The sequence below is a fragment of the Peromyscus eremicus genome, chromosome 16_21 (assembly GCF_949786415.1).
Source record: "Peromyscus eremicus chromosome 16_21, PerEre_H2_v1, whole genome shotgun sequence".
NCBI classification, from domain to species: domain Eukaryota; kingdom Metazoa; phylum Chordata; class Mammalia; order Rodentia; family Cricetidae; genus Peromyscus; species Peromyscus eremicus.
Genome location: NC_081432.1, coordinates 2,632,577 through 2,659,703, shown reverse-complemented (window position 1 = coordinate 2,659,703; position 27,127 = coordinate 2,632,577). Strand labels below are relative to the sequence as shown.

General features: G+C 56.1%; 1 protein-coding gene and 1 long non-coding RNA gene across 2 annotated transcripts; one reads left to right on the top strand and one right to left on the bottom strand.

Annotated features, from left to right (window-relative positions):
- On the top strand, positions 1 to 26,198 carry Notch4 (notch receptor 4). Its single transcript, XM_059281373.1, has 31 exons — positions 1 to 69; positions 367 to 372; positions 806 to 885; positions 1,027 to 1,322; positions 2,966 to 3,313; positions 3,411 to 3,533; positions 3,633 to 3,869; positions 3,989 to 4,144; positions 4,976 to 5,170; positions 7,531 to 7,644; positions 8,256 to 8,369; positions 8,437 to 8,559; positions 11,548 to 11,707; positions 13,197 to 13,342; positions 13,589 to 13,741; positions 14,317 to 14,434; positions 14,660 to 14,747; positions 15,196 to 15,346; positions 15,760 to 15,944; positions 19,450 to 19,702; positions 19,930 to 20,042; positions 20,826 to 21,349; positions 21,783 to 22,166; positions 22,266 to 22,441; positions 22,823 to 23,048; positions 23,186 to 23,267; positions 23,372 to 23,510; positions 24,063 to 24,358; positions 24,664 to 24,811; positions 25,258 to 25,355; positions 25,511 to 26,198. The coding sequence occupies exons 1-31, from the start codon at positions 1 to 3 to the stop codon at positions 26,120 to 26,122; spliced, it is 5,913 nt and encodes a 1,970-aa protein (XP_059137356.1). The 3' UTR covers positions 26,123 to 26,198.
- LOC131926084 (uncharacterized) lies at positions 10,425 to 19,117 on the bottom strand. The gene is made up of 4 exons (XR_009383439.1): positions 18,418 to 19,117; positions 14,200 to 14,338; positions 13,917 to 13,995; positions 10,425 to 10,657 (listed from the first exon to the last, which is right to left on the bottom strand). It is a non-coding gene; the product is annotated as an uncharacterized LOC131926084 (long non-coding RNA).
- Positions 26,199 to 27,127: the final 929 nt, after the last annotated feature.

Here is a 27,127-nt window from a genome sequence, read left to right as displayed (position 1 = left end):
ATGCAGCCCCGGTCCCTGCTGCTGCTGCTGCTGCTGCTGCTGCTGCTGCTGCTGCTGCCCAGTTTCCCAGTCATCCTGACCAGAGGTGAGGCATGCCAGAGGTGAAGGGGTGGGGACATAACTCACTTGGGGAGATGCTTGGTGAGGTCAAGGAAGAGGGCCAAGCCCCAGGCTCTGAAGGGACACTGGAAGAAGGAGATTCTGTGGGAACGATCTACAGGGAATGATGACTACCCCAGGGGCTGCTGAGGAATGGGAAGGAGGGTACCCACCCCAGGGAGAAGCCAGCTGGCCCTGGGGTAAGAGGCAGAGGGCTCTTGGTGTGGGACAGACAGGAGAATAAGTTGACTGCCTGCTACAGGGAAGAGAGGAGTGAGGAGCAGGAGAGAGAGACACAGAAGGGCCCACCAGGTCCCTTTCTGTCCAGCTGTCCCCATCCGCAGGGGCTCGTTGCTGGCCTTTCCTGAAGGAAATCCCTTAGGCGTCTCAGCCATTCACCTCCCAGAAGCGCCCTTGGCTCCCTCCTAATCCCAGTTGTCCCGCTTCCGGGGGATGGAGCTGGGCTGAGCTTGGGAGACTAGAGAATAAACAGGAAGGGGGCTGGAGTAATAACAGAAGTCCTGAATGGAAGAGACCAAGGGACCATGTGGAGACCCGGATGGGGTGTGAGGGAGAGGGTATCATACAGCAGCATGCACCTGGGCCGCATGGGGCTGCGGGTCACTGGCCTCTAAGGAGCACCGGAGTGGAGGAGAGAGCAGTCACGGGTCCTTGGGCTCCCTCTCCTCCTGTCTCTTCCCCAGAGCTTCTGTGTGGAGGTTCTCTGCAACCCTGTGCCAACGGAGGCACCTGCCTGAGACTATCTCGGGGACAAGGAACCTGCCAGTGAGTGTGGGAGTGGGAGCTGGGGAGAGAGAGGAGGGAGAGCAGAAAAGCGGGGTGAGGAATGAGAAAAAAGAGAAGACTGGGGAGGAGGGAGAGACGACGGAAGAGGGGCCACTGGCCTGAAACGTCCCTCCACCCCAGGTGTGCCCCTGGATTTCTGGGTGAGACTTGCCAGTTTCCTGACCCCTGCTGGGATTCCCAACTCTGCAAGAATGGCGGGAGCTGCCAAACCCTGCTTCCCACACCCCCAAGCTCCCCGAGCCCCGCTTCTCCACTGGCCCCCAGCTTCTCCTGCACCTGCCCCTCCGGCTTCACCGGAGAGCGATGCCAAATCCATCTGGAAGACGTCTGTTCACCTTCTTTCTGTTCCAACGGGGGCCATTGCTACGTCCAGGCCTCTGGCCGCCCACAGTGTGCCTGTGAGCCTGGGTGGACAGGTAAGCACCTAAGGAGGCATGTGTTCATCAGTCTTCCTGAGGCTGTGACAAACACCAGACCCAGCTCCCGGAAGGGTTTGTGCTGGCTCACGGTCTGACGGTTCCACTGCCTCACAGTGGGGGAGTCACGGTGGTGGGAACAGGCTGGAAGCAGGGTGCTCCTGTTTCATTTCTGTTGCTGTGATAAACACCCTGACACAAAGCAGCACAGGGGAGGGAAGGGTCTGTGCGCCTTACATTTCCAAGTGCCCGGCCATTACTAAGAAGTCAAGTCAGGAACCCAAAGCTGCCAATCACAGCATCCACCATGGCAGGCAGCGAGAATAAGACCATCCTTGCTGGCTTGCTCTCATCTAGCTTTCTCCTGTCTTATGTAGTTCAGGACTCACCTAGGGAATGATGCTGCCCACGCTGGGCTGAGCCGTCCTACACCCATTAACAATCAAGACGATCCCCAACAGACACGCCCATGGGCCAACCTGATCTAGGCAATTCCTCCATTGAGGCTTTCTTCTCAGGTGACTCTAGGCTGTGACAAGTTGGGAGACAAAACTAACCAGCCCACAGATGGAGATGAACACGGTGCTCAGCTTGCTTCCTTCTTCTCATGCAGTCCAGAACCCCCAATCCAGGGAATGGTGCCGCCCACTTTTAGAGTAGGTCTTCCCACCCCACTTAACCCAACCTAGAAACTATCGCACAGACACATCTTCTTCTGGCCTCTACGGGTATCAGACACACACGTGGTACACAGACATACAGATATACAAACATACATACACGCAAAACACCCATACATGTGAAAAAAATATGTAAAGTGAAAAAAGGAAAAGGAACTGGGGACAGCTGGACCATGGCTCCGTGGGTAGCACCTGCTGCCAACCCTGACAGCCGGAGCTCAGCCCCTGGGATCCGCAGGGCTGGAGATAGCAGCTCATTTGCTAACGTGCTTGCCTGGCCTGCTGCGTGGATGGAGGGCTGGGCTCGATGCGGTGGTGTGTACTCCAGCTGTCGTGGCACACACGCACACCCATACTCAGGAAGGAGAGGCAGGAGGATCAGAAGTTCAAAATCAGAGCAGATGTGGTGGTGCACACCTTTAATGCCTACACTCAGAAGGCAAAGGCAGGAGGATCTCTCTGAGTTTGAGTCCAGCCTGGTCTATATAGCAAGTTGCAGGACAGCCAGGACTGTCTAGAGAGACCCTTTGTCAAAAAAAGAGGGAGAGAAGTTCGACGTCGTCTTCAGATTCGTGTCGATGTGGGTCCTTGCCTTGAAGAAAACCAAAAACTAAATAACAACGACAAGAAATCCACTCAGAGAGGCAAAGTGACCCAGCAGGGTGCCACTGAGGTTTTTCACGCCCCCCCCCCAAGAAGGTCACTGCAGGGAACCCAAGTTCCCAGGTACACCAATGTGTAAAACTCCACTGTTAGCTACTTTCCAAAGCAGAAGATACGAACAGTCTAATTACAACCCTCCTGACGCACAGCAAAGCTAAGGCAGGGCATGGAGCACCAGGGCAAAGAGGGTGTGAGGATAACGGGAGAGACAGGAAAGGAAGGCTGAGCTGTGCACACAGAATGCTGAGCCGGCTAAGCTGCATAACATCCCACGCACTCCACCCCTGTGCCCTGCTGCAGGTGAGCAGTGTCAGCTCCGGGACTTCTGCTCAGCCAACCCCTGTGCCAATGGCGGCGTGTGCCTGGCCACATACCCCCAGATCCAGTGTCGCTGTCCACCTGGCTTCGAGGGTCACACCTGTGAACATGACGTCAATGAGTGCTTCCTGGAGCCGGGACCCTGCCCTAAGGGCACTTCCTGCCATAACACCTTGGGTTCCTTCCAGTGTCTCTGCCCTGTGGGGCAGGAGGGCCCACAGTGCAAGCTCAGGAAAGGACCCTGCCCTCCTGGAAGCTGTCTCAACGGAGGGACCTGCCAGCTGGTGCCGGAGGGAGACGCCACCTTTCATCTCTGCCTCTGTCCCCCAGGTAGAGTCTCCTGGCAGCTCTCCTACACCCCTCTCTCTGAGCAGGGAGGGTCCTCTCTCCTGGGTGGGCTCCGTGGCTGACCCCATGATCCTGTCAGGTTTCACGGGTCTGAACTGTGAGATGAATCCAGATGACTGTGTCAGGCACCAGTGTCAGAACGGGGCCACCTGCCTGGATGGGCTGGGCACCTACACCTGCCTCTGCCCAAAGACCTGGAAGGGTGAGTTGTTCAAAGCCAGTTCATGGCAGCAGCAAGGCCTGCCCCTGGCCTCCATCCTCACCGAGGCCAGCCCTTGTCCCCTCTCTACACCCCCTGCAGGCTGGGACTGCTCTGAAGACATAGACGAATGTGAAGCCCAGGGTCCCCCTCGCTGCAGAAATGGTGGCACCTGCCAGAACTCAGCTGGTGGCTTTCACTGTGTGTGTGTGAGTGGCTGGGGAGGCCCAGGCTGTGACGAGAACTTGGACGACTGTGCGGCTGCCACCTGTGCCCCAGGATCCACCTGCATTGACCGCGTGGGCTCTTTTTCCTGCCTCTGCCCACCTGGACGCACAGGTGCAGGCAGGGGATGTAGGGGTGGGGTGGGGCATGGAGGGCAAGAAAGCTCCTGGGGGGGGGGGGCAACAGGGAGTCCCAAGCAGCCTGCAAGAGCCTTGCCCCTCGGTCTCCCACAGGCCTCCTGTGCCACCTGGAAGACATGTGTCTGAGCCAGCCATGCCATGGGAACGCCCAGTGCAGCACCAACCCTCTGACAGGCTCGGTCCTCTGCTTATGCCAGCCTGGGTACTCGGGACCCACCTGCCACCAGGATCTGGATGAGTGTCAAATGGGTGAGGATTCCCCAGCAGAGCCCCTCGGAGGCCAGCCCGGCCTCCGTTCTCAACAGAGGACAGAGCAGACGGTTTAGCAAATCGAAAAATTGAACCAGGCATGATTTAGTGCCACGTAAGCCCACATGCCTGTAATCCCAGAATCCAGGGGGGTCGAAGCAGGAGGGAGCCTCAACTACATACTGAGTTCCAGGCCATCCTGGGGTTCAGGAGAACAGCAGGTGGGGCTGGCCAGCTGGTCCTATGGTTAAAGCCCTTGCCACACAGGTGTGAGGACTGGAGTTCAGATCCCCAGAAGCCAACAGGTGGCAGGTGCCAGGTGGGCGTGATGGCCCTCTATACTTCCAGCCTCAGAAGGCAAAGACAGGCACTCCCCAGAACAAACTGACTAGACAGATTAGCCACACCTACAATGTCTGGATCTGATATAGAGACCCTGCTTCAGTAAGAAGTGGGTAGGGGAACAGCCGAGAAGGATTCCCAACATCAACCTTGCACCTTTGTATTCACACACATTTGGGCTCAGCCATACGTGTATGCTCACACACGTGCAAACACATAGACACACAAATGCATACCACACACACACACACACACACATACACAAAACGCTGACTTTCTGTGAGTGAGTCTGGACGTGGTCAACCCTTCTCCCAGTGCTCAGCCCTCCAAACCCCTCAGGTTGTCCCTTCGTCCTCCGTTATAAATACACAGCCCCCTTCCCTGGTCAGTCCCGTCTCCACAGACAGCCCCCACGCCTTCCCGAGACTCTAGCCTCCTTGTCCTTCCAGCCCTGGCCTCTGTGGACTCTCAGCTCTTCTCTCCTCCCAGCCCATCAAGGACCCAGTCCCTGCGAACACGGCGGCTCCTGCTTCAACACCCCCGGCTCCTTCAACTGCCTCTGCCCACCTGGCTACACGGGCTCCCGCTGCGAGGCTGACCACAATGAGTGCCTGTCCCAGCCCTGCCGCCCAGGCAGCACCTGCCTGGACCTACTTGCCACCTTCCACTGCATCTGCCCACCAGGTACAGCTAGCCGGGTGGGGCCGCAGGTGGGAGAGACGGAGAACTGACTTCAGACCCAGGGGGAATTGCCAGAGTGACTGGCCTCAGTTTTTCCCAGCTAAAGCTGGGGTACCCGTGGCCCCTAGGAGAAGGGGGGCTGCCCTGTCTTGAGGCCGCGCACTGCATAATCCAGGGGCAGGGTACTCCACCCACTCCAGGATCATCACAGAGCGTACATCCTGATCCACTGTACACAGTGGCCCAGACAGAAAAAGACAGAATGACAGTACATTTGCCGCTTTGTTCATACCAGCCCAGAACGTCCCCCTTAATTACACACTCTCCCAGGGAGAGATGAAGTGTCAGCCCTTGAAATTCCACATGGACGGTGGGGGGGGGGGGTGTGCAATGGGAAAGGACTGCGGCACGGCTGCCCAAACTCCCGCCCACGCGCAGGGCTGCCCACACTCTTACCCACGGGGCTGCCCACACTCTCACACGCGGGGCTGCCCACACTCTCACACGCGGGGCTGCCCGAACTCTTACCCACGGGGCTGCCCACACTCTCACACGCCTCACACGCGGGGCTGCCCACACTCTCACACGCGGGGCTGCCCACACTCTCACACGCGGGGCTGCCCACACTCTCACACGCGGGGCTGCCCGAACTCTCGCCTGCAGGGCTGCCCACACTCTCACACGCGGGGCTGCCCACACTCTCACACGCGGGGCTGCCCGAACTCTCGCCTGCAGGGCTGCCCACACTCTCACACGCGGGGCTGCCCGAACTCTCGCCTGCAGGGCTGCCCACACTCCCGCCCGCGGGGCTGCCCACACTCTCGCCCACCCGCGGGGCTGCCCACACTCTTACCCTCGGGGCTGCCCACACTCTCACCCGCGGGGCTGCCCACACTCTCACACGCGGGGCTGCCCACACTCTCACACGCGGGGCTGCCCACACTCTCACACGCGGGGCTGCCCACACTCTTACCCGCGGGGCTGCCCACACTCTCACACGCGGGGCTGCCCACATTCTTACCCGCGGGGCTGCCCACACTCTCACACGCGGGGCTGCCCACACTCTCACCCGCGGGGCTGCCCACACTCTTACCCACAGGGCCGCCCGCGCTCTTGCCTCCATGCGAGAAGGAAGGAGAGAGCAGTGAACACTGTATCCTCATTTCATAAATTTAAAAACCGGACACAAAGAGGTGGAGTGAGACTTGTCCAAGGTCACACTGTCAGTAAGGAGCAGAGCCAAGATTCAAACCCTGGGCTGCAACGGTTTTAACCACTCCACTGCTGGAAGCCGAGCAGCACCCAAGCATCACGGCTCAGGCCACACAGACAAGCACAGAGAAGTAGAGAAACCGCATCCAGGGGACAAGTTACAGGTAGCAAGAGGTGTCAAGGCTCCTGGGAAAGAGGAAGGGACAGGGAGGTCGGAAGGCTGACTGTGAGACCATTGAGGCTAGGGTGAACTTAAAGGTAAAAATGGGAGCAACTCTGCTTCTGGGGTGCCTTTATTCAAATCCTCCTACTCCAGCACCAGCACCACCAGCACCATCACCACCACAGCTCCCACCATCACCACAAACCACCACCACCATCATGACTACCGTTACCATCATCAACAACAACACTACAAACACCACAATCATCAACACCACCATCACCAACACCACAACCACCACCATCACGATCACCACTGCCACAACCACCCACCACCATCACATCACCATCATCTCTACCACAGAGACAACCATCATCACCATCACTACCACCATTACCATCATCACCAGCAATAACACCATCATCACCACCATTACCACAACCATCACCATCATCAACAATACTACAACCACCACAATCATCAACAACAACACCACAACCACCACCATCACATCACCATCATCACTACCACATTGACCAACACCACTACAACCACCACCATCACCACCACCACACCCCTGCCAGGATCCCTGTTCCCCTGGCACAGAGGCCTAGATGGCACCTGAGGGCTGAATCACCCTCCAGACAGATGCCCACTTTCCCACTGGACTTCAAGAATCTCCGGGCTGGGCAGCCCACCAGGTGAGCCCCACCCTCTAGGCACACAGAAAGGGCTTCAAAGGGCACTTCCTCTCGGTCCTCTGCAGGCACCCTGCTCCCTGAGCCTGCAGACCTGGGGGAAGCAGTCACACCGCAGAGCAGCTAAGCCTCAGGGCTCATCAGCGCAGCACAGGCAGGCAGGCCACACTGGGTTTTACTCTGCGATCCAAGGCAGGGCTGCTGCAGAGCGCAGGGGTCCCGGGCAGAAAGCCCAGTGGCCCCTGGCTGAGCCTGGCTGGGCCCACTTCTCACCACGTCTGTGTCCTCAGGCTTGGAAGGGAGGCTCTGCGAAGTGGAGACCAATGAGTGTGCCTCTGACCCTTGCCTGAACCAAGCTGCCTGTCAGGACCTGCTCAACGGCTTCCTGTGCCTCTGCCTTCCTGGTGGGTGAAGATTCGGTCCAGCCAACCTCGGTCCCCAGGGAACCTCTGGAGGCCAGCACCCCTTCGAAGGCCCCTCCTTCTTGGCCAAACAGTCTGTTTCTCCCACTCCTTTTCAGCACCCCAAACTCTTCCGTCTTGTCCCCCAACCCTCCCTTGCTTCCTCCCCACACTCGCCTCTGTCCTGACAAGGCGCCCCTGTCCTCTGTGTACTGCCCTGCACGTCCTCGGGTGGAAGGCTGGCTTTGGCCACCACGGACACAGAGAATGTCTCCTTCCCATGGTAACATGAGGGGTTCTTTATCAGTGCTGGGGAGGCAGGCATGAGTGCCTAAGGCAAGCACTCTACCTCGGAGCCATCCCCCAGCCCAGGCGCCATTGCTGCTCCTACTCCCTCACTCTACACAGGAAGAAATGGGAACGGGAGGGAAGCTGGGTAGCTTGCCCACAGCACAGAGCCTCACAGCCAGCAGGCGCTGAGCTCCACTCTTTCTGTATTGCTTCTGTTGCCGTGCCCACCCACCTTGAGTCTCCTCAGAAGACGCACTTTTGTTCACGCTGCGCCTCCCTGCATGACCGTGAACACCGTCCCTTCCCACCCCCTCCCCTGCCAGGATTCACCGGTGCCAGATGTGAGGAAGACATGGATGAGTGCGGTAGTGCCCCCTGTGCCAATGGAGGGCACTGCCAAGACCGGCCTGGAGCCTTCCACTGCGAGTGTCTCCCAGGTAAACTGAGGTTCAGACCTGGGGAGGGGACCATCGGTGCAGTCCCTGACCCTCCCCCATGCCACAGGCTTTGAAGGGCCACGCTGTGAGACTGAGGTGGACGAGTGCCTGAGTGACCCCTGCCCCACAGGAGCCAGCTGCCTTGACCTCCCAGGAGCCTTCTTCTGCCTCTGCCGTTCTGGCTTCACAGGTCAGGAGACAGGGAAAGGACTGGGAGGGTGTGTGGGGGCCACTGGAGGGTGTGTGGGGGCCCGCTGGAGGGTGTGTGGGCCCACTGGAGGTGTGTGGGCCCACTGGAGGGTGTGTGGGCCCACTGGAGGTGTGTGGGCCCACTGGAGGGTGTGTGGGGGCCCACTGGAGGGTGTGTGGGCCCAGTGGAGGGTGTGTGGGCCCAGTGGAGGGTGTGTGGGGGCCCGCTGGAGGGTGTGTGGGCCCAGTGGAGGGTGTGTGGGCCCACTGGAGGGTGTGTGGGCCCACTGGAGGGTGTGTGGGGGCCCGCTGGAGGGTGTGTGGGCCCAGTGGAGGGTGTGTGGGGGCCCGCTGGAGGGTGTGTGGGCCCAGTGGAGGGTGTGTGGGGGCCCGCTGGAGGGTGTGTGGGGGCCCGCTGGAGGGTGTGGGGGGGCCCGCTGGAGGGTGTGTGGGCCCAGTGGAGGGTGTGTGGGCCCAGTGGAGGGTGTGTGGGCCCACTGGAGGGTGTGTGGGGGCCCGCTGGAGGGTGTGTGGGCCCAGTGGAGGGTGTGTGGGCCCACTGGAGGGTGTGTGGGCCCACTGGAGGTGTGTGGGCCCACTTGGAGGGTGTGTGGGCCCACTGGAGGGTGTGTGAGCCCACTGGAGATGTGTGGGTCCACTGGAGATGTGTGGGCCCACTGGAGGTGTGTGAGCCCACTGGAGATGTGTGGGTCCACTGGAGATGTGTGGGTCCACTGGAGGATGTGTGGGCTCACTGGAGATGTGTGGGCCCACTGGAAATGTGTGGGCCCACTGGAGATGTGTGGGCCCACTGGAGGTGTGTGAGCCCACTGGAGGTGTGTGGGCCCACTGGAGGGGGAAGAGCCCACTGGAGGGGGAAGAGCCCACTGGAGGGGGGAAGAGCCCACTGGAGGGTGTTTGATGTTCGGGATGTGAAAACAGAATGAGAGGACGCCCCTTAAACTAGTCAGTGCAAAAGGTACTTACAGTGAGAGCCGGAAGTGTGACTCGGGGCAAAGACCTTGCCAAGTGTTCATGAGTCCCTGGTTCAGTCCTCAGCACCACAGAAAACAGGTCAGTGTGACCAACTGTAAACCTGTAAACCTGAGTTCAAAACTCAGAGCCACATGAAGGTGACGAGGAGAACTGACTCTGCAGGTGTCACCTGGGCAGTGCCAAAGGCACACGCCTGCCAACACACACACACACACACACACACACACACACACACACACCATACCACCATACACACACACACACACACACACCATACCACCATACACACACAGATACACACACACACACACACACAGATACACACACACACACAGCACACACACCATACCACCATACACACACACACATACACAGATACACACACACACATACACAGATACACACACACACACAGATACACACACACACACCATCATACACACACACACACCATACCACCATACACACACACCCCATGCACACAAATACACACACACGCGCGTGCACACACACACCACCATACACACACATACACACACTCACACACACCATACCACCACACACACACCATACCACCACACACACACCATACCACCACACACACACCATACCACCACACACACACCATACCACCATACACACATACACACCTCATACCACCACACACACACCATACCACCATACACACATACACACCTCATACCACCACACACACACACCATACCACAACATACACACACACAACACACACATTACACCAACACACACACATCTCATACATCACATACATACATATCTCACACACACACCAGACATCACACACATCATACAAACACACATACCACACACACATCACATAAACACACACACTAAATGAATAAGTAATTTTAATTAATTTAGTAAATGTCACAACAGCAGGCACAGATGCAAGACTGACGGTTGGTCGTCAGGTAGCTTTCAATCCGATGCAGGGTGAGCGCACTTCCTGTTGACCACGGCTGAGTGACGGAGAGAGCCGAGGGTCCGATAGGTCAGTCGGGCCCTTAAACTTTGAGTCCACCTGTGACCCCTTTTCACTCAAGAAATTTTATTCAACCTCAAACCTAAAAGTATATAAAGTAAGTATATCAATCAAGCATGCACTGAAAACAAATCATAAAGACACTTACTTTAAAACAATTCTTTGATATACACATAATTTGGCCATTTGCTGAAGACCAATAGAAAATTTGCACACTTCTGAGATGGATCTGGCTGTTTGTGGAAGACAAGCCAGATAAACTAACCTGCTGCTCCATGCTGAGGACTGAGAACAGGAATATATGAAGTCTTTGTTTCCTATCATTAAACTGACATAAACTACAAGATGGGAAACTCCGTGTGGACCGTAAAAACACCACAGTGTATGACACATGATAATGTGTCTGGCCGGCTTTGTCATCGTCACTGTGGGTAGGGACACATGCAGTAGAAAGTGGGGTGGTCTGTGTGTTCAGAACCAAGGCTGCATGCAGCTGCTGCATGCAGCTGCTGCATGATACAAGCATCTCAGGCTCGTGTTGCGTTTGATTTTTGAATTAATTTTTAGTCATTGTATGTTAGAAAAACTTTACTGTTGTCGAAATTTTTGCAACTCCTACATTCAGTTATGAGCCCCGTGTCTTTCCTTGGGAGCCAACACGGACTGCAAATGAAAAGGCTTTGAGCAGGAAGTGGCCTTGAGAACAGAGCAGGTCAAAACAGAAGGCCAGGCACTGTGCTGAAGCTGGGAGGGGAGAGGGGGGAGCTCCACTCGGGGAGCTAAAGGAGACCTAGAGCTCAGGAAGGAACAGGGCAGGGATGTAGGGAAGACAGTTGGTGTCCCAACAGAGACCAAGAAAAGACAGGTGCATGGAGAGTGAGAAAGCCACGCCTACCGGCCTTTGACCCTTCGGGACATACAGGGGCTTCCTTCCCACTCAGACTCACTTCCCTCTCCCACCCACCCACACAGGCCAGCTCTGTGAAGTTCCCCTGTGCACCCCGAACCTGTGCCAACCTGGCCAGCAATGCCAAGATCAGGAAGACAGAGCCCACTGCCTCTGCCCTGACGGAAGTCCTGGCTGTGTCCCTGCCCAGGACAACTGCACCTGCCACCATGGCCATTGCCAGAGGTAACAGCCTTCGCCATGCCCTCCTCCCCATCAGCCTCCACTAGGACAGAAGAAGACAGCGTGGGGCAGGGTGCAGGCCAGTGGGACGCGGCCTGATGGGGAACAGGAAGGAGATGGCAAGCTTCCTTGGGAAAGAGAAAGGGAGACACAGCTGATGAGTGGTCCCTGGAGGGGAAAGTTTGAGCATCATCAAGGTAGCAGAGGAGCACTAGAGGGTCAGGGCAGAGAGAAAAGCATACATACCAGGGCTGCTTCATCTCTCGTTAAGTAAGTATCTATTGGGCAGCTTTGTGTGGACACTTCCTGACACAGAACTAGCCAGGTTATCACATGACTGCAATCCAAGTCAAGGCAAATGGATCATGCAGCTTTGAGGCTGGCCTGAGCCACAGGAGACCCTGGAGAGAAATAGGGAGGATATGGATATATATATATATATATATATATATATATATATATATATATATATATATATATATATATATAGAGAGAGAGAGAGAGAGAGAGAGAGAGAGAGAGAGAGAGAGGGTGTTCAGTTGGTAGAGTGCCTCATCCACAGCTACATAGTAATTTGAAGGTGCCAGCCTGGGCTACCTAAAATCTTTTTCTTTTTTTTTTTTAAAGGAGTGGAGCTTGGATAAATGGCTCAGTGGTTAAGAGCACTGGCTTCAGGGAGCCTGCATGGGACTGAACTAGGGCCCCTGCATGTGGGTGACAGTTGTGTAGCTTGGTCTGTTTGTGGGGCCCCTAGCAGTGTGACCAGGATCTGTCCCTGGTGCATGAGCTGGCTCTTTGGAACCTTTTCCCTCTGGTGGGATGCCTCGCTCAGCCTTGATGCAGGGGAGGAGCTTGGTCCTGCCTCAACTAGATATGCCGTGATTTGTTGACTCCCATGGGAGGCCTTACTCTTTCTGAGGAGTGGATGGGGGAGCAGAGGGGGTAGGAAGCAGGTGGGGGGGAGGGAACGGGAGGAGAGGAGGGAGGGGAAACTGTGGTTGGTATGTAAAATAAATTTTTTTTCTTTTTTTGGTTTTTCGAGACAAGGTTTCTCTGTGTAGCTTTGGAGCCTGTCCTGGAACTCGCTTTGAAGACCAGGCTGGCCTCGAACTCACAGAGATCCACCCGCCTCTGCCTCCCGAGTGCTGGGATTAAAGGCGTGTGCCACCACCACCCAGCCATAAAATAAATTTTTAAAAATTAATTTAAAAAAGAAAAAAAAGAGCACTGGCTGCTCTTGCAGAGGACAGGGATCTAGATGGTGGCTCACAACCATCACACCTCCAGTTCAGAGGATCCAACATCTTCTGGCCTCCACAGGCACCGGGCACACACATGGTGCCCAGATACACATGCAGGCAAAATACCCATACACATAAAAATAATGGGTAAAAGAGTTCCTTAGAATGGAAAGGAGGCAAACAAGAGTCCCAGAGACAAAAAGGAGAAGGGAGGGAGAGAGAGGGACCCTTCCCCTTTTCTTTATGATCAGATCCTCATGTGTGTGTGATGCCGGTTGGACTGGGCCAGAATGCGAGACCGAGCTTGGGGGATGCATCTCCACACCCTGTGCCCATGGGGGGACCTGCCACCCCCAGCCCTCTGGCTACAACTGTACCTGCCCCCCAGGCTACATGGGTGAGTCTCTCCCTATCCCATGTACACTCCAGCCTACAGCCCCACAAGTCAAAGCTGCGGCGCTGAGCTCTGCGAGGGGAACTGAGTGTGGGCTGTGGGGGGACACAAGTGATGCTTGGGAGGCAGAAGGAAGAGGTTGGATGGCACAAGGGATTATGGGACAGGGGTGAGAAAGGAAATGAAAAGCATAAAGCAAGACAGTAGAGAGGAGAACCCCACTTTTTCAGAGCTCACCTGTTCCCTCAGGGCTGTCCTGTAATGAGGAGGTAACAGCTTGTCACTCAGAGCCCTGTCTCAACGGTGGCACCTGCAGCACCAGCCCTGAGGGTTATTCCTGCACCTGCCCTCTAAGTCACACAGGTCCCCACTGCCAAACCGTCATTGACAACTGTGTGTCTGGTGAGTGCTGTCCTGGGTTGTGAACCACAGCAGGTGGCGGGGGCTGGGCACCGTGTGGGTGATGTTGAAATTTTAACTGGAGGCTGGGGATATAGTGCAGTTGGTAGAGGGCATGCCTAGCACCCATAAAGCCTTGGATTCAACATCCAGCACCACAAGGCATGGTGGTGCTCACCTGTAATCCCTCAGGAGATGGGAGCAGAGAATCAGGAATTCTAGGCCGTCTTCGGCTATATGTTCTGTTCAATGAGACCCTGTTAAACAAATAGATTAGAGGTTGAGATATGGCTCAGAGGGTCAAGGCCCTTGCTGCCAAGCCTAAAGACAGGAGTTCACTCCCCAGGACCCACACGGTAGGAGTGAACTGACCCCTCAAGTTGTCCCCTTACCTCCACATGCCCATTGTGACATGTACATAACCCCACCATATAAATGTAAAAACAATTTTAAATAACTACCTGGACAGCAGTAAGTTGTATTGGTGAGAGGTGGACAACTTTTGTGCTGGGTGTGACCAAGGTCACAGGCCAGGTTACAGGCATGGAACCCAACCCCTCACAGACTCCTCTCTCCAGCCTCGTGCCTCAATGGGGGTACCTGTGTGAACAAGCCTGACACTTTCTTCTGCCTCTGTGCCACGGGCTTCCAGGGGCTTCGCTGTGAGGGGAAGATTGGCCCCAGCTGTGCAGACAGGTGAGCATGGTGTGAGCCCCCACCCCCAAGAAGAGCAGAGGAACCCTCAGCCCCTATTTCCTCTCTACCTCTCCTTGGGCTCTGTGCTACCACAGCTCCCCCACACTCTGGCTGCTCCTCCCCCAAGGAGCTGACCTACCATTTCCCCACAACCAAACTTGTTACCCCACATTACACACTCCCCGTCTCCCAGACCTTCCTACATACCATCTCTGTCTTGTCCAGCCCCTGCAGGAACAAGGGGACCTGCCAAGACACACCTCAGGGTGCCCGCTGCCTCTGCAACCCTGGCTACACAGGAAGCAGCTGCCAGGTGAGGTGCAATAAAGCCAGATGTGCCAAGTGGGAGAGGCTGAAGAGCTCTAGCTAGTGGGGTCTCGGGGACTAACGGGTGAGCGACAACGGGGAAACAGATGTCTAGGGCTAGCTTCTCACTGGGGTGTGAGGCGAAGGAGGAAGGAAAGCCAGGCATGGTGGTGCACACCTGTAATCCCCACACTTGGGAGACAGAGGCAGAAGAATCGAGAGTTCAAGGCCAGCCTCAGCTACATAGCAAGTCTGAGGCCAAGTCTGGGGGTTGGGGGGTGAGCTGGATGAGTTTCTGACCCTGCAGACTGTACTGAAACGGGAAGAGAGAAGTCAGAGAGGGTCATCGGCTCAGCCCTTCCACAAGCACGTCATCTTAGAAATGAGAGCTTTTGCTCATCTCTGGGTCCCAGGAGCACTGGCCTTCCTATCTCATATTCTCTTCCAACCCTCAGACTCTAGTAGACTTGTGTGCCCAAAAGCCCTGCCCACACACTGCCCGATGCCTCCAGAGTGGACCCTCCTTCCAGTGTCTGTGCCTCCAGGGATGGACAGGACCTCACTGTGACCTCCCCCTGTCCTGCCAGAAGGCTGCCATGAGCCAAGGTATCATCCCCAGGACCGACTGGGGAGCAGAGTCCTCCTTTGTCCCAGTCCCCAGGGCAGCCACACAGCTTGGGTCACAGCCAAAACAACCAAGAGAAACTAGAGTAACTTATTCTACAGTTCAACACACAGGACAGTCTTACACAGCTCCACTCTTACTATATTTAACATCAATAGCCCAGGCAAGACTCCAATGTAACACAATTACTAGCAGCATGTCTCACCTGGAGCCACTCAGCTCTACCATGGCTAGAGCGCCACTGGAGTGAACCCATAGAACCCAACAGCCAACATCCCACCTGCCCAGCCTCTTAGGGAATACTCTGTGGGGGGGGAGCAGGTGGCGGGGGAGGGGGGGTGTCGAGAACCCTTCCACCCAGCTTAGCTCCATCCCTTCCTGTCTGTCTTCCCAGGCATAGAGATCTCTGACCTGTGCCAGAACGGAGGCCTCTGTATAGACAGGGGCTCCTCCTATTTCTGCCAGTGCCCTCCTGGATTCCAAGGCAGGTTATGCCAGGATAATGTGAACCCCTGTGAGCCCAAGCCTTGCCAGCACGGGGCCACCTGTGTGGCCCAGCCCGAGGGCTATGCCTGCCAGGTAAGAGGTCTAGAGGAGCAGAGATGTGACAACACAGGAGGGTTGGTGAGAACCTAGCTTACCCAGTCCTCTTCTTCCACTGAAGCCAGGACCCAAACACCCACCAGGTCAGGCCATCCCACCCCCTCGTCTTTTCCCTTCACCTTTTTACAACCCTGCCTCCACATTTGTCCTTCTGCTGGTTCAGTCTTGACCCCACTGCCAAGAGGATCTGCTAAAACAGAGACTAACCTGTCCCTCCCTCATTAAGACCCCCAGGGACAACTTCTTCCAAAGCCCTGCAGGATATATCTTCCTGCCTGTCCCTCAGGCACATCTGCTCTGTCCCACCCCCTGCTCCAGCATCACAAAACTGTTTCTGCCTTTGAGCCTCATCCTCCACTCCTGCTCAGCCTAGAACAGCCCCTTCCCGACTCTACCACTGCAGGGTGACCTGGAGGCACCTGCCTCTGGAAGATGTCCTGTTTTCCTCTGAGCTGGAGGAGGGCTTCTCCTCGCTGGTCCAGGCCACTCTCCAGGAGAGGAAATGCCGGGATTAAAGCACAGCCAGTCTGAATCCTGTGCTCGGAAACACAACTGTTTTTTAAATGTTGTGTGCATGAGTGTTTCGCCTGTATGTATGTGCACACATGCACGCCCAGTACCCACGGAGATCAGAAGATAGATTCAGATCCCCTGGAACTGAGTTGCTGACAGTTGTAAAGCACCACGTGGGGGCTAGGAATTGAACCCAGGTCTCTGGAAGAGCAACGGTGCTCTTTTTTTTTTTCTTCCCAAGACAGGGTTTCTCTGTGTAACAACCCTAGCTGTCCTAGAACTAGCTCTGTTGACGAGGACGGCCTCGAACTCACAGAGATCTGTCTGCCTCTGCCTCCCAAGTGCTGGGATTAAAGGCGTGTGCCACCACGACCAGCAAAGAACTGTTTTTGTTTGTTTTGTTTGCCTTTGTGTTCTTAACTGCTGAGCCATCTCTCCTGTGCCTTACCCTACCCACCCCGCAACACTTCTACATTCTTTCTTTCTTCTTTTTCGTTTTTTGGGGTTTTTTTTTTTTTAGCCCAGACTGGTCTCAAACTCACTATGTTGTTTTGGATGACCATAAACTCTCCTGCCTCTACCTAGTCAGTGCTGGGATTGTAGTTATGCACCCCCATACCTACTTTATAGTTGTGGGGATCAAATGCAGGACCATGTGTATGCTAGTGTCCTCATTAGGGTTTCTATTGTTATGTGAATGAAAATGGGCGCAGTAAAGAAATAGCCATCTCATGAGTGAAAAGGGAAAAGTTTATTCCAAACTGCAATAGCTGTCTTCCAGGAAAGCAGGGAGAAGGGACAAAGGGGAGGTTTTCCAGGGTTAAATGGGAACTGGAGAAAGGGGGCCTGTGACCTGGGGTGGGGCGGGTGAGCAGGGACTGGGGGAGCCCAGAGCTAGCATTGACCTTGACAATAGGCACCACAGTCACATGTTAATGGAAGGGCCACAAGTTCCTCTTGCCAAAGATAAGGAAAATGACTCCCTTTTTAGCTAGCAGGAACTTTCTTCAAGCCCCTGAGGGAATGGGATCTTTTGTCTAAATGCGGACCTTGGTAAAAGGACTTTCTTGGGGGACTAGACACTGTGAAGAGATACCATGACCAGGCAACCCTTAAAAAGGAAAACATTTGTTTGTGGCTGGCTTACACTTCAGAGGTTTAGTTCCTTATCACGGCGGCGGGGAGCCTTGCAGCATGCAGGCAGCCATGGTGCTGGAGAGGTAGCTGAGAGTTCTACATCTTGACCAGCAGGCAGCAGGAAGAGACAGTGAGCCACCAGGCCTGGTTTGAGCTTCTGAGACCTCAAAGACCACCCCCTAGTGATGCTCTTCCTCCAACAAAGCCACACCTGTAGCTAGAGTTTTCCTGCCTGGCCCACCTCAGGACAAATCTCTGTCACCCGCCAGTCCCACAGCCGCTCAGACCCGACCAAGTAAACACAGAGACTTATATTGGTTACAAACTGTATGGCCGTGGCAGGCTTCTTGCTAACTGTTCTTACAGCTTAAATTAATCCATTTCTATAAATCTATACCTTGCCACGTGGCTTGTGGCTTACCGGTACTTTACATCTTCCTTGTCCTGATGGCGGCTGGCAGTGTCTCTCTCACCCAGCTTCCTGTTCTCTCAATTCTCCTCTCTGTTAGTCCCGCCTATACTTCCTGCCTGGCCACTGGCCAATCAGTGATTTATTTATTGACCAATCAGCAACACATTTGACATACAGACCATCCCACAGCACACACCTACTCCAACAAGGCCACTCCCTATTATAGGGGGCCATTTTTATTCAAACCACTACACAAAGCAAACTCTTTACCCATTTCGTTATGTGTCCCAGCATCGCCATGTCTAACCCTTATGAACATTAGGGACGACCCTGTCTCAAAAACAAAGAGAAAAATGTATCCTGGTTAGTGAACCTCTGTGCACTCACCATTCAACTCTACGTCCTCATGAAACTCCCTCCTCCAAAAGTTTCCAAAATGCCCTCCACGCATTCCTACAGCTCTCTGGATTCTCTGTGCGTCCATTTTCTCCGACTCTCCAAAGCCTCCCTCCTGGCATGTCATCTGGCAGAAGCATAGAACTAGGGACTTTGCCCTCACGAGCAAAACCACAGTGTGGCTCTGGGCAGAGCCAGTCTTGCTGTGATCGCCGCACCTGACAAGGCCGTGCAACTCTCCAAAGTATCTTCGCCTTCCTGCCAACTGTCTTGTTATCTGTGGAAAGAGGGTTAAAGGAGATAACACTTCTCTGCAGTTGCTAAGAGGAGGGTGGAAAGTTATGCATTTACACAATCAGTGCCGTCTCTCTGTTGACTAAGCAGCACAGAACAGGGATGAGCTCTTCTCTCCCCTTTATCTGCGCTACTTAAAAAACTGGCTCAGCCAAGACAGCAGTTGCCTCGCAGGCCTGGAGATCCGAGTTCAGATCCCCAAAACCCAAGTACAAAGCTGGGCTCAGCAGCACATACCTGTAATCCCAGTGACAGTGGATGGTGAGATGCGAGGCAGACCCTGGGGAGTTAGCAGGCCAGCTAGCCTGGCCTAAGCGGCAAAGTTCCCAGCCAATAAGAGGCCCTGTCTCAAACAAAAGGTGGAAGAGTCCTCTGACCTACACACACACACACACACACACACGCACGCACGCACGCACGCACGCGCACACACACACACGTCACAAGCAGGTATTCAAGAGACACTTACAGATCAATGTATAATGCATGAGAGGGGCTGGAGAGTCAGGTGGTAGGGGAAAGAGGTTTCACCAAAAATGAGGCAACGCTTAGTGTCACACTGTTTGGGACCGAGGGCTAAACTCTCTCACTGAACAGCAGCATGTCGGGTGACCCTGACACAGGCTGTGGTGGACGAGGAGTCCGGCTGCTGAGGCAGGAGGCTGGCAGTCCTCCTTGAGCTCAGCTCACCCACTGCCCTCCCCACCCCCCCCCCCCCCGTGTCTCCAGTGTGCCCCAGGCTATGAAGGACAGAACTGCTCCAGAGAACAGGATGCTTGTCGGTCTCAGCCCTGCCACAACCACGGAACCTGCACCCCCAGGCCTGGAGGCTTCCACTGTGCCTGCCCCCCAGGCTTTGTGGGGCTCCGCTGTGAGGGGGATGTGGATGAGTGTCTCGACCGACCCTGCCACCCTGCGGGCACTGCAGCCTGCCACTCCTTAGCCAACGCCTTCTATTGTCAGTGTCTGCCCGGACACACAGGTGAGGCCTGGGGTCTCTGGGGCACAGCGAGACCAGGAAAACCCAGACAGTCCTCTCCCAAAAGACAGCCTGGTGTTCTCACCCTTTGCCTCCACACCTCTCCCCAGAGAAGATGCCCCAGCATCCTCTTGCCCACATACCATGCGTTGAACCAACTGTCAGGAGCAAGGCAACACAGAGGCAGTGACTGAAGCCATGTGTGATCTCCAATCTCACCCCCACCACAGGCCGGCGGTGTGAGGTGGAGACAGACCCCTGCCAGAGCCAGCCCTGCTCCAATGGAGGGTCCTGTGAAGTCACAGCAGGGCCAGCCCCCGGCTTCACGTGCCACTGCCCCAAGGTAAGTGCTGCAACACCCATCTCCCTTCTCCCTACACAGATGAAAGGTAAGAATGCCAGAAACAGAGCCCCAGGGCGGTGAGTGGGAAGCGCTGGAGACAGAAAAACTAACTGGTGAGGGCCCAAGTTCACCGTGGTTCTCAGGAACAGGGAACGGCACAATCAGATGGCAGCACTTGGTGAGGCAGGCAGATCGAGAGTTCAAGGTCATCCCTGGCTACACAATGACTTTGAGGTCAGTCTGGTCTGTATCAGACTATCTCAAAACACAAAATGAAACAAAACCAGCCCTTCCTTGAATGGTTATAGACAAGTTCTTTAAACTCTGTGTGTGGGGACAGGTGTGAGTGAGGGGCTCCGGGCAGGAACTGGCTGAAGGCTCAGTTAGGACAACAGTTATACCTACCTTCATTATCCTAACATACCACTCATGGGCCAAACCCAGCAATCACCATAGCAAACACCTTCCTCCTGTTAACCCTGGGAAGGCAGGGGAGAGCCTATGACCCGTCCCCAAGGACACAGTAAGTGGTCGACAGCACTAGCCGATTAGTCTTCATGGACTTGGACCCTGAAACTGAGCATGGCTGCATAGCCGCACTTCACCCATTCCCACTAACTAACTGTGTGGACTCAGCTGCAACCTCCATTACGACTGCCTTGGTGCTCTCCCAGGTCCCTCTCGTACATGACAGTCTAGAGCCCTAGTGCAGGGTTACCCCAGCCGTTCGCCTCAGGGAAGACTGATGCAAGGTCCTTCTGTGTTCTCTCTTCTCTGCCACAGGGTTTTGAAGGCCCCACCTGCAGCCACAAAGCCCCTTCCTGCGGCATCCATCATTGCCACCACGGAGGCCTCTGTCTGCCCTCCCCTAAGCCAGGCTCCCCACCCCTCTGTGCCTGCCTTGGTGGCTTTGGGGGCCCTGACTGCCTGACACCCCCCGCTCCACAAGGTTGCGGGCCGCCCTCACCCTGCCTGCACAATGGTAGCTGCTCTGAGACCCCCGGGTTGGGCAACCCTGGCTTTCAATGCTCCTGCCCTCCTGACTCTCCAGGGCCTCGGTGTCAAAGGCCAGGGGCAAATGGGTGTGAGGGCCTCGGTGGTGACGGGGCTTGTGATGCTGGCTGCAGTGGCCCAGGAGGAGACTGGGATGGAGGGGACTGCTCCCTGGGGGTCCCAGACCCCTGGAAGGGCTGTCCTTCCCATTCCCAGTGCTGGCTTCTTTTCCGGGATGGGCGGTGCCACCCACAGTGCGACTCTGAGGAATGTCTGTTTGATGGCTATGACTGTGAAATCCCTCCAACCTGCACGTGAGCCTCCTGGAGCCCGGGAACGAGAGGCGGGATGGGGTGGAGGTGGGGAGACACACATGCCCGAGTTACAGGATGATCAGCACTGGACTCCATGGAGTTTCCATGCTAAGGAAAACTCTGGGTCCCGACCCAGAGGAATGGAGTGACTGACACTCTGGGGCACAGGCAGCCTTTGTCAGGACTCCTGAGAACTCCCAGGTCTCAGGCCTCAGCTTCCCTCCCCCAGACTTTCTGCCATAGAATACCTCCCCTAGCAACCAGCACTCCCAAGAGAAAGGGTCTTGGATCCTCTTTCTGGGAGAGGGGCAGGATGAAAGGTTGGTCTCAGGAGACTGTGTCAGTAGACGTCAGGGTGTCCAGCCACCACCCTTAGCATCTACAGTGGCAGAGGCCATGGAGAGGCCTGAGTCCACCTCTCCTCTACCCACAGCCCAGCCTATGACCAGTACTGCCAAGATCACTTCCACAATGGACACTGTGAAAAAGGATGCCACAGCGCTGAATGTGGCTGGGACGGGGGCGACTGCAGGCCAGAAGATGGGGACTCAGAGTGGGGGCCCTCCCTGGCCCTGCTGGTGGTGCTGAGTCCCTCAGCCCTGGACCAGCAGCTGCTTGCTCTGGCCCGAGTACTGTCCCTGACTCTGAGGGTCGGGCTCTGGGTGAGGAAGGACAGTGATGGCAGGAACATGGTGTTCCCCTATCCGGGGACCCGGGCCAAAGAGGAGCTGATCGGAACTCGGGATTCCTCTTCATGGGAAAGACAAGCCCCTCACACCCAGCCCCTGGGCAAGGAGCCAGACCCCCTCGGTGCTGGGTAAGCAGGAGATGGAGGGGAGGACCAAATGTTAGTTATTTAAATGGAGCTAGAGAAGGGGACCAGGGGCTAGACAGTCCCGATGTACCTTTTCTCCAGGTTTGTGGTGGTGATGGGAGTGGATTTGTCCCGCTGTGGTCCTGAACACCCTGCATCCCGCTGTCCCTGGGACTCCGGGCTCCTGCTGCGCTTCCTTGCAGCGCTGGCCGCAGTGGGAGCCCTGGAGCCCCTGCTGCCTGGACCCTTGCTGGCTGCTCACCCTCAAACGGGGACCAGTAGGTGACCCCTACCATTTCCCTCAACCTTTGCTCATGCCATCTCTGGGAGAGATCAGACTGAGAGCCTAAGGGGAACGTGGTCCCCCTAACACCTCTTCTTTGGAAGGAGTCTCCCTCTGGGCCATCCATTCAGCGGCCTCCCTATTTCCCTAAGAACTCTGTGCTAACCTCTGCCATAGTCCCACCACCAGCCTTGGGGTCCAGCTTATAAAGGAACAGTAACTATCACACATGCCACATCACATCCCATGGGCTCTCCTCTAAGCATCTTACCATTAACACACTTAACTACATGAGACAGGTGAGGAAACTGAGGCAGGCACTCCACTGGCTCGGTCTCACCAAGAACGCTCCCCCTTTGTGATTCTCTCCTACCAGGGCCCCCTGCCAGCCAGCTTCCCTGGCCTGTACTGTGCTCAACAGTGGCCGGGGTGCTTCTCCTTGCCCTAGGAGCTCTCCTTGTCCTCCAGCTCATCCGGCGCCGGCGGCAGCGGCGACAACATGGGGCCCTGTGGCTGCCCCCCGGTTTCGTTCGAAGGCCTGGGACACAGCAGGCGCCCCACCGACGGAGGCCCCCACTAGGCGAGGACAGCATCGGTCTCAGGTGAGACTGAGAAGGGCCTGGGATTCAGGGAGGGGGCGTCAAGAGTGCTAAGAAACACCACCGCACAAGTGCGGGCTTCTGGGGATGCTGGAGATGCTGATTGGCCCATATAACCCCTGCCTCCTCACCCCACCCAGGGCGCTGAAGCCAGAGGCAGAAGTGGATGAGGATGGAGTGGCCATGTGCTCGGGCCCTGAGGAGGGAGAGGAGGTGAACCAGGCGAAAAGGCTGGGGTGGGAATGGCCTAGAGGTGCCGGCCGCGGTGGTGAGGGTGGTGAGAGGACAACCCAGTGGCTTTCACTGTTCCTTGCTCTTACCCCAAGGCTGAAGAAAGGGCCTCAGCCTCCAAGCGCCAGCTCTGGCCACCGAACAGCGGCTGTGGAGAGCTCCCACAGGTGGCCATGCTGACCCCTCCTCAAGAGTGTGAAATGGAGGTTCTGGACATGGACACTCGTGGACCTGGTACACAACCAACCTAGACCAAAACAAAACAAAATCCTACCTCTGACCCTTTTAGAAGCAAAGCCCATTAGAATCCAAACTGGAACCTTTAGAACAGTGTGGCTCTCAGAGCAGAGACCTAGGACAGAACAGTACGACATGGGGGTCTGTCAGGAATGCAAAGTCAAACTCCTGGCAAGCTGAGGTGGGGAGCAGTCTAACCAAACCTCTAGACAAGTGTGACTCAAGTTCAAGCCTGAGAACCTTTGAGAATTAAAGCCTTCTTGCCCCTGTTACTGATGAGACACTAGGAGCTGGGCGTAGTGGTGAATCACGCCTTTAATCCCAGCACTTGGGAGGTAGAGGCAAGTGGACTTCTGTGAGTTTAAGACCAGCCTGGTCTAGTGAGTCCCAGGACAGTCAGAGCTACACAGTGAGACCCTGTCTCAATCCCTTTCTCAACCTCCTCCCACCCCCAAAAAAGGCAGAGCTTGCCTTCTGGCTGAAATTCTCCCAGCAGCCATGTTATTCTTGTTTTCTTCCCATTGACCTAGTATCCATTCTCACCCACAGATGGGGTAGCACGCCTGATGTCAGCAGTCTTCTGTGGAGGAGTGGAGTCCACCATCGTCCAAGGACCATGGCTGGGAAATCCTGAACCCTGGGAACCACTGCTGGATAGAGGGGCCCGCCCCCAGACTCACACTGTGGGCACTGGAGAGACACCCCTGCACCTGGCTGCCCGATTCTCTAGGCCAACTGCTGCCCGCCGCCTCCTTGAGGCTGGAGCCAACCCCAACCAGCCTGACCAGGCAGGGCGTACCCCACTTCATACTGCAGTGGCCGCTGATGCTCGGGAGGTCTGCCAGGTCAGCACTCACTGGGGTCCCTGCAGGAAGGAGGAGTAAGCTTGCTAGTAAAATGGAGAGGCCTCCTCTAGGGTTTGACAAAGAGGAAACCGAGCCGAAGACCTGAAAGAGGAAGGCGGCAGGGCAGCGACGGGAGAGGGGGTTGGAGGGCCTACCATTTAATCCCAGCACGGGAGAGACAGAGGCAGCCAGATCACTAGGAGTCCCAGACCTTGTCTCAAAACCAAAACAGACAACAAAAGCGTGAGGGGCCTGACCTAAGTCCGGGGTAACGCAGGGGTCACAGGCCCTTTCTGCCTCCCCAGCTCTTACTGGCTAGCAGACGGACTGCTGTGGATGCACGCACAGAGGACGGGACTACACCTCTGATGCTGGCTGCCAGGCTGGCAGTGGAGGACCTGGTTGAAGAACTGATCGCCGCCCGAGCGGATGTGGGAGCCAGAGATAAAAGGGGTATGACTGGAGCCGGTGTGCTATCGGAATGTCGGGCAGAGCGGGAATGAGGTGAGGTTCAAAGAGCAGGCGTAGCAGGGACAGACTAGAGGACACCCCTCCTGTGCTGTGGTATGGAGAGTTTCCCCTTCACCGTCAACTACACATCTTGCCTCAGTCCATGAATCCGGGATGGAAGAAGTATCGGCGGCGGGAACGGGATGGGGATACCCCGGTCCCACCGATCCAGAACAATACCCATTGTCCCTCCCGCGCGCCGATGACGTCACCAGGGCATCGCTTGCAGCCGACTGTCGGTTGCCAGGGCAACGCTTCCCGCCTCTGAGGAACCCAAGTAGCTCTCCCTCCCCCTCCCCCCCATCACCAAGGCCAGAACCCGTGGGAAACTGGAACGCAGGAGTCTGGTCCCCCAACTGCGGGGTAACGGCTCCCATGTGCTACCCTAGGAAAAACCGCACTGCACTGGGCCGCTGCTGTGAACAACGCCCGAGCTGCCCGCTCCCTCCTCCAGGCTGGAGCTGATAAAGATGCCCAAGACAGCAGGGTGAGCCCCTGCCGCAGACTCCCCACAGAACAATCCAAAAGCACGGGAAACCAGAAAGCTCCAAGGGGGCGGGCCCAGCGTCTGGCGGGAGGAGACTGACACCCGGTGGGCGGGGACTCTGACCGCCCCCGGGCTTTCCGGTCTCCGCCCCGCAGGAGCAGACGCCGCTGTTCCTGGCGGCGCGCGAAGGAGCCGTGGAGGTGGCGCAGCTGCTGCTGGAGCTCGGGGCGGCCCGAGGACTGCGGGACCAGGCCGGGCTGGCCCCGGGAGATGTGGCCCGCCAGCGAAGCCACTGGGATCTGCTGACGCTACTGGAGGGGGCGGGGCCGCCCATGCTGGAGGCCCGTACGCACGCACGCGCCGCGTCAGGGGGCGGGGCCGCGCCGCGCTGCCGGACGCTGTCGGCGGGAGCGCGCCCGCGCGGGGGCGGAGCCAGTCTGCAAGCTCGCACTTGGTCGGTGGACTTGGGGGCGCGCGGGGGCGCAGCCTATGCGCGCTGCCGGAGCCGCTCCGGAGGCTCCGGAGGCCCTCCCTTGCGCGGCCGCAGGTTTTCCGCGGGCTCCCGTGGGCGACGCGGGGCCAGGGCATCACAGGATGACTGGCCTCATGACTGGGTGGCCCTGGAAACCTGCAGCTCCGCCGGCAGTGCGCCGATCCCGCCTCCGAGCCTGACCCCATCCCCAGAACACGGATCCCCTCAAGTTGCCTGGGGTCTTCCAGTCCACCAAGAGGTGCCCTTAAACTCGGGTGGAGAGAATCAAAACTAGGCAGCTGCATGGAGGGAAGGGAGTGACAGGCAGTCTGGAAGACTCCAGATTTAGCATTATGCTTGCTTGTCTTCCGCATGGAGTATGCACAGCACTGGGAAGAGGGTTTAGGATGCCCGGATGGCACATGCCAGGCTCTTCCTGGAAAATAGAGCAGCTACAAGAGGACAAAGTGGATTTTGAGAATCCCTAGACCGGAACCAAGAACTGTCGGCAAATTGGGTGTAAAATGTTTCTTGTTTATGGTTTCCCAAAGGGAACCTCTGCGATCCACTACCCACAAGTAGCTGGCAAGTATTTATTGAGCACCTACTATGTGGCGGGCGTTGTGTAGATGATGAAAGGTAACCAATGGCCCCTCCAGCTGATGATTCCTTCCACTCCCTCTGCCCCTCCCACCAACCCCCCCAAGTGGCACAGGGATGAGGCGTTGCTCTCTACCCACTGCTATCTCTAAGAACCCCAAACTCATGAATAATAAAGCTGATTTAAAGTGTTACTCAATTTGTCTGGGGACCTGGACAGTGCACAGTGTTTGGGGAATTTAGTATTCTAGGTTCATCTATATAGGTAGGGGGCTTTTAAATATAATTAAGGGCAAACAATCTGGGGATCCCAGTTCATTTGGGGTATCATCTGAAGGCGAGAATCTCTAATAGTCAAAACAAATATACAAGGTGACAAATACTGTTCTTCATCCAAGGGCATTTAGCTATAACAGGAGATTCCTAAGGTCTCAAATAAAGGAAGACAGGAGGAACTTGAACTGGAATTTCAGCCTCATGGCTTTACCTCAATACTGATAAGCCTGTGATGTGCAGCCTTGAGGCATTCTGGAAGATTATCAGCCACCATTTATAGGGCATCCCCCATGTGCCAAGGGCCTCACTACAATTAACCCATCCTAATTCTCTGAGGTAAGTGCCACCAAAGGCCACTTTACCCTTTCACAAATGGAGGCACAGAGTTCGTTCACCTAAGATCGCAGGGCTCTCTTCATCCCCT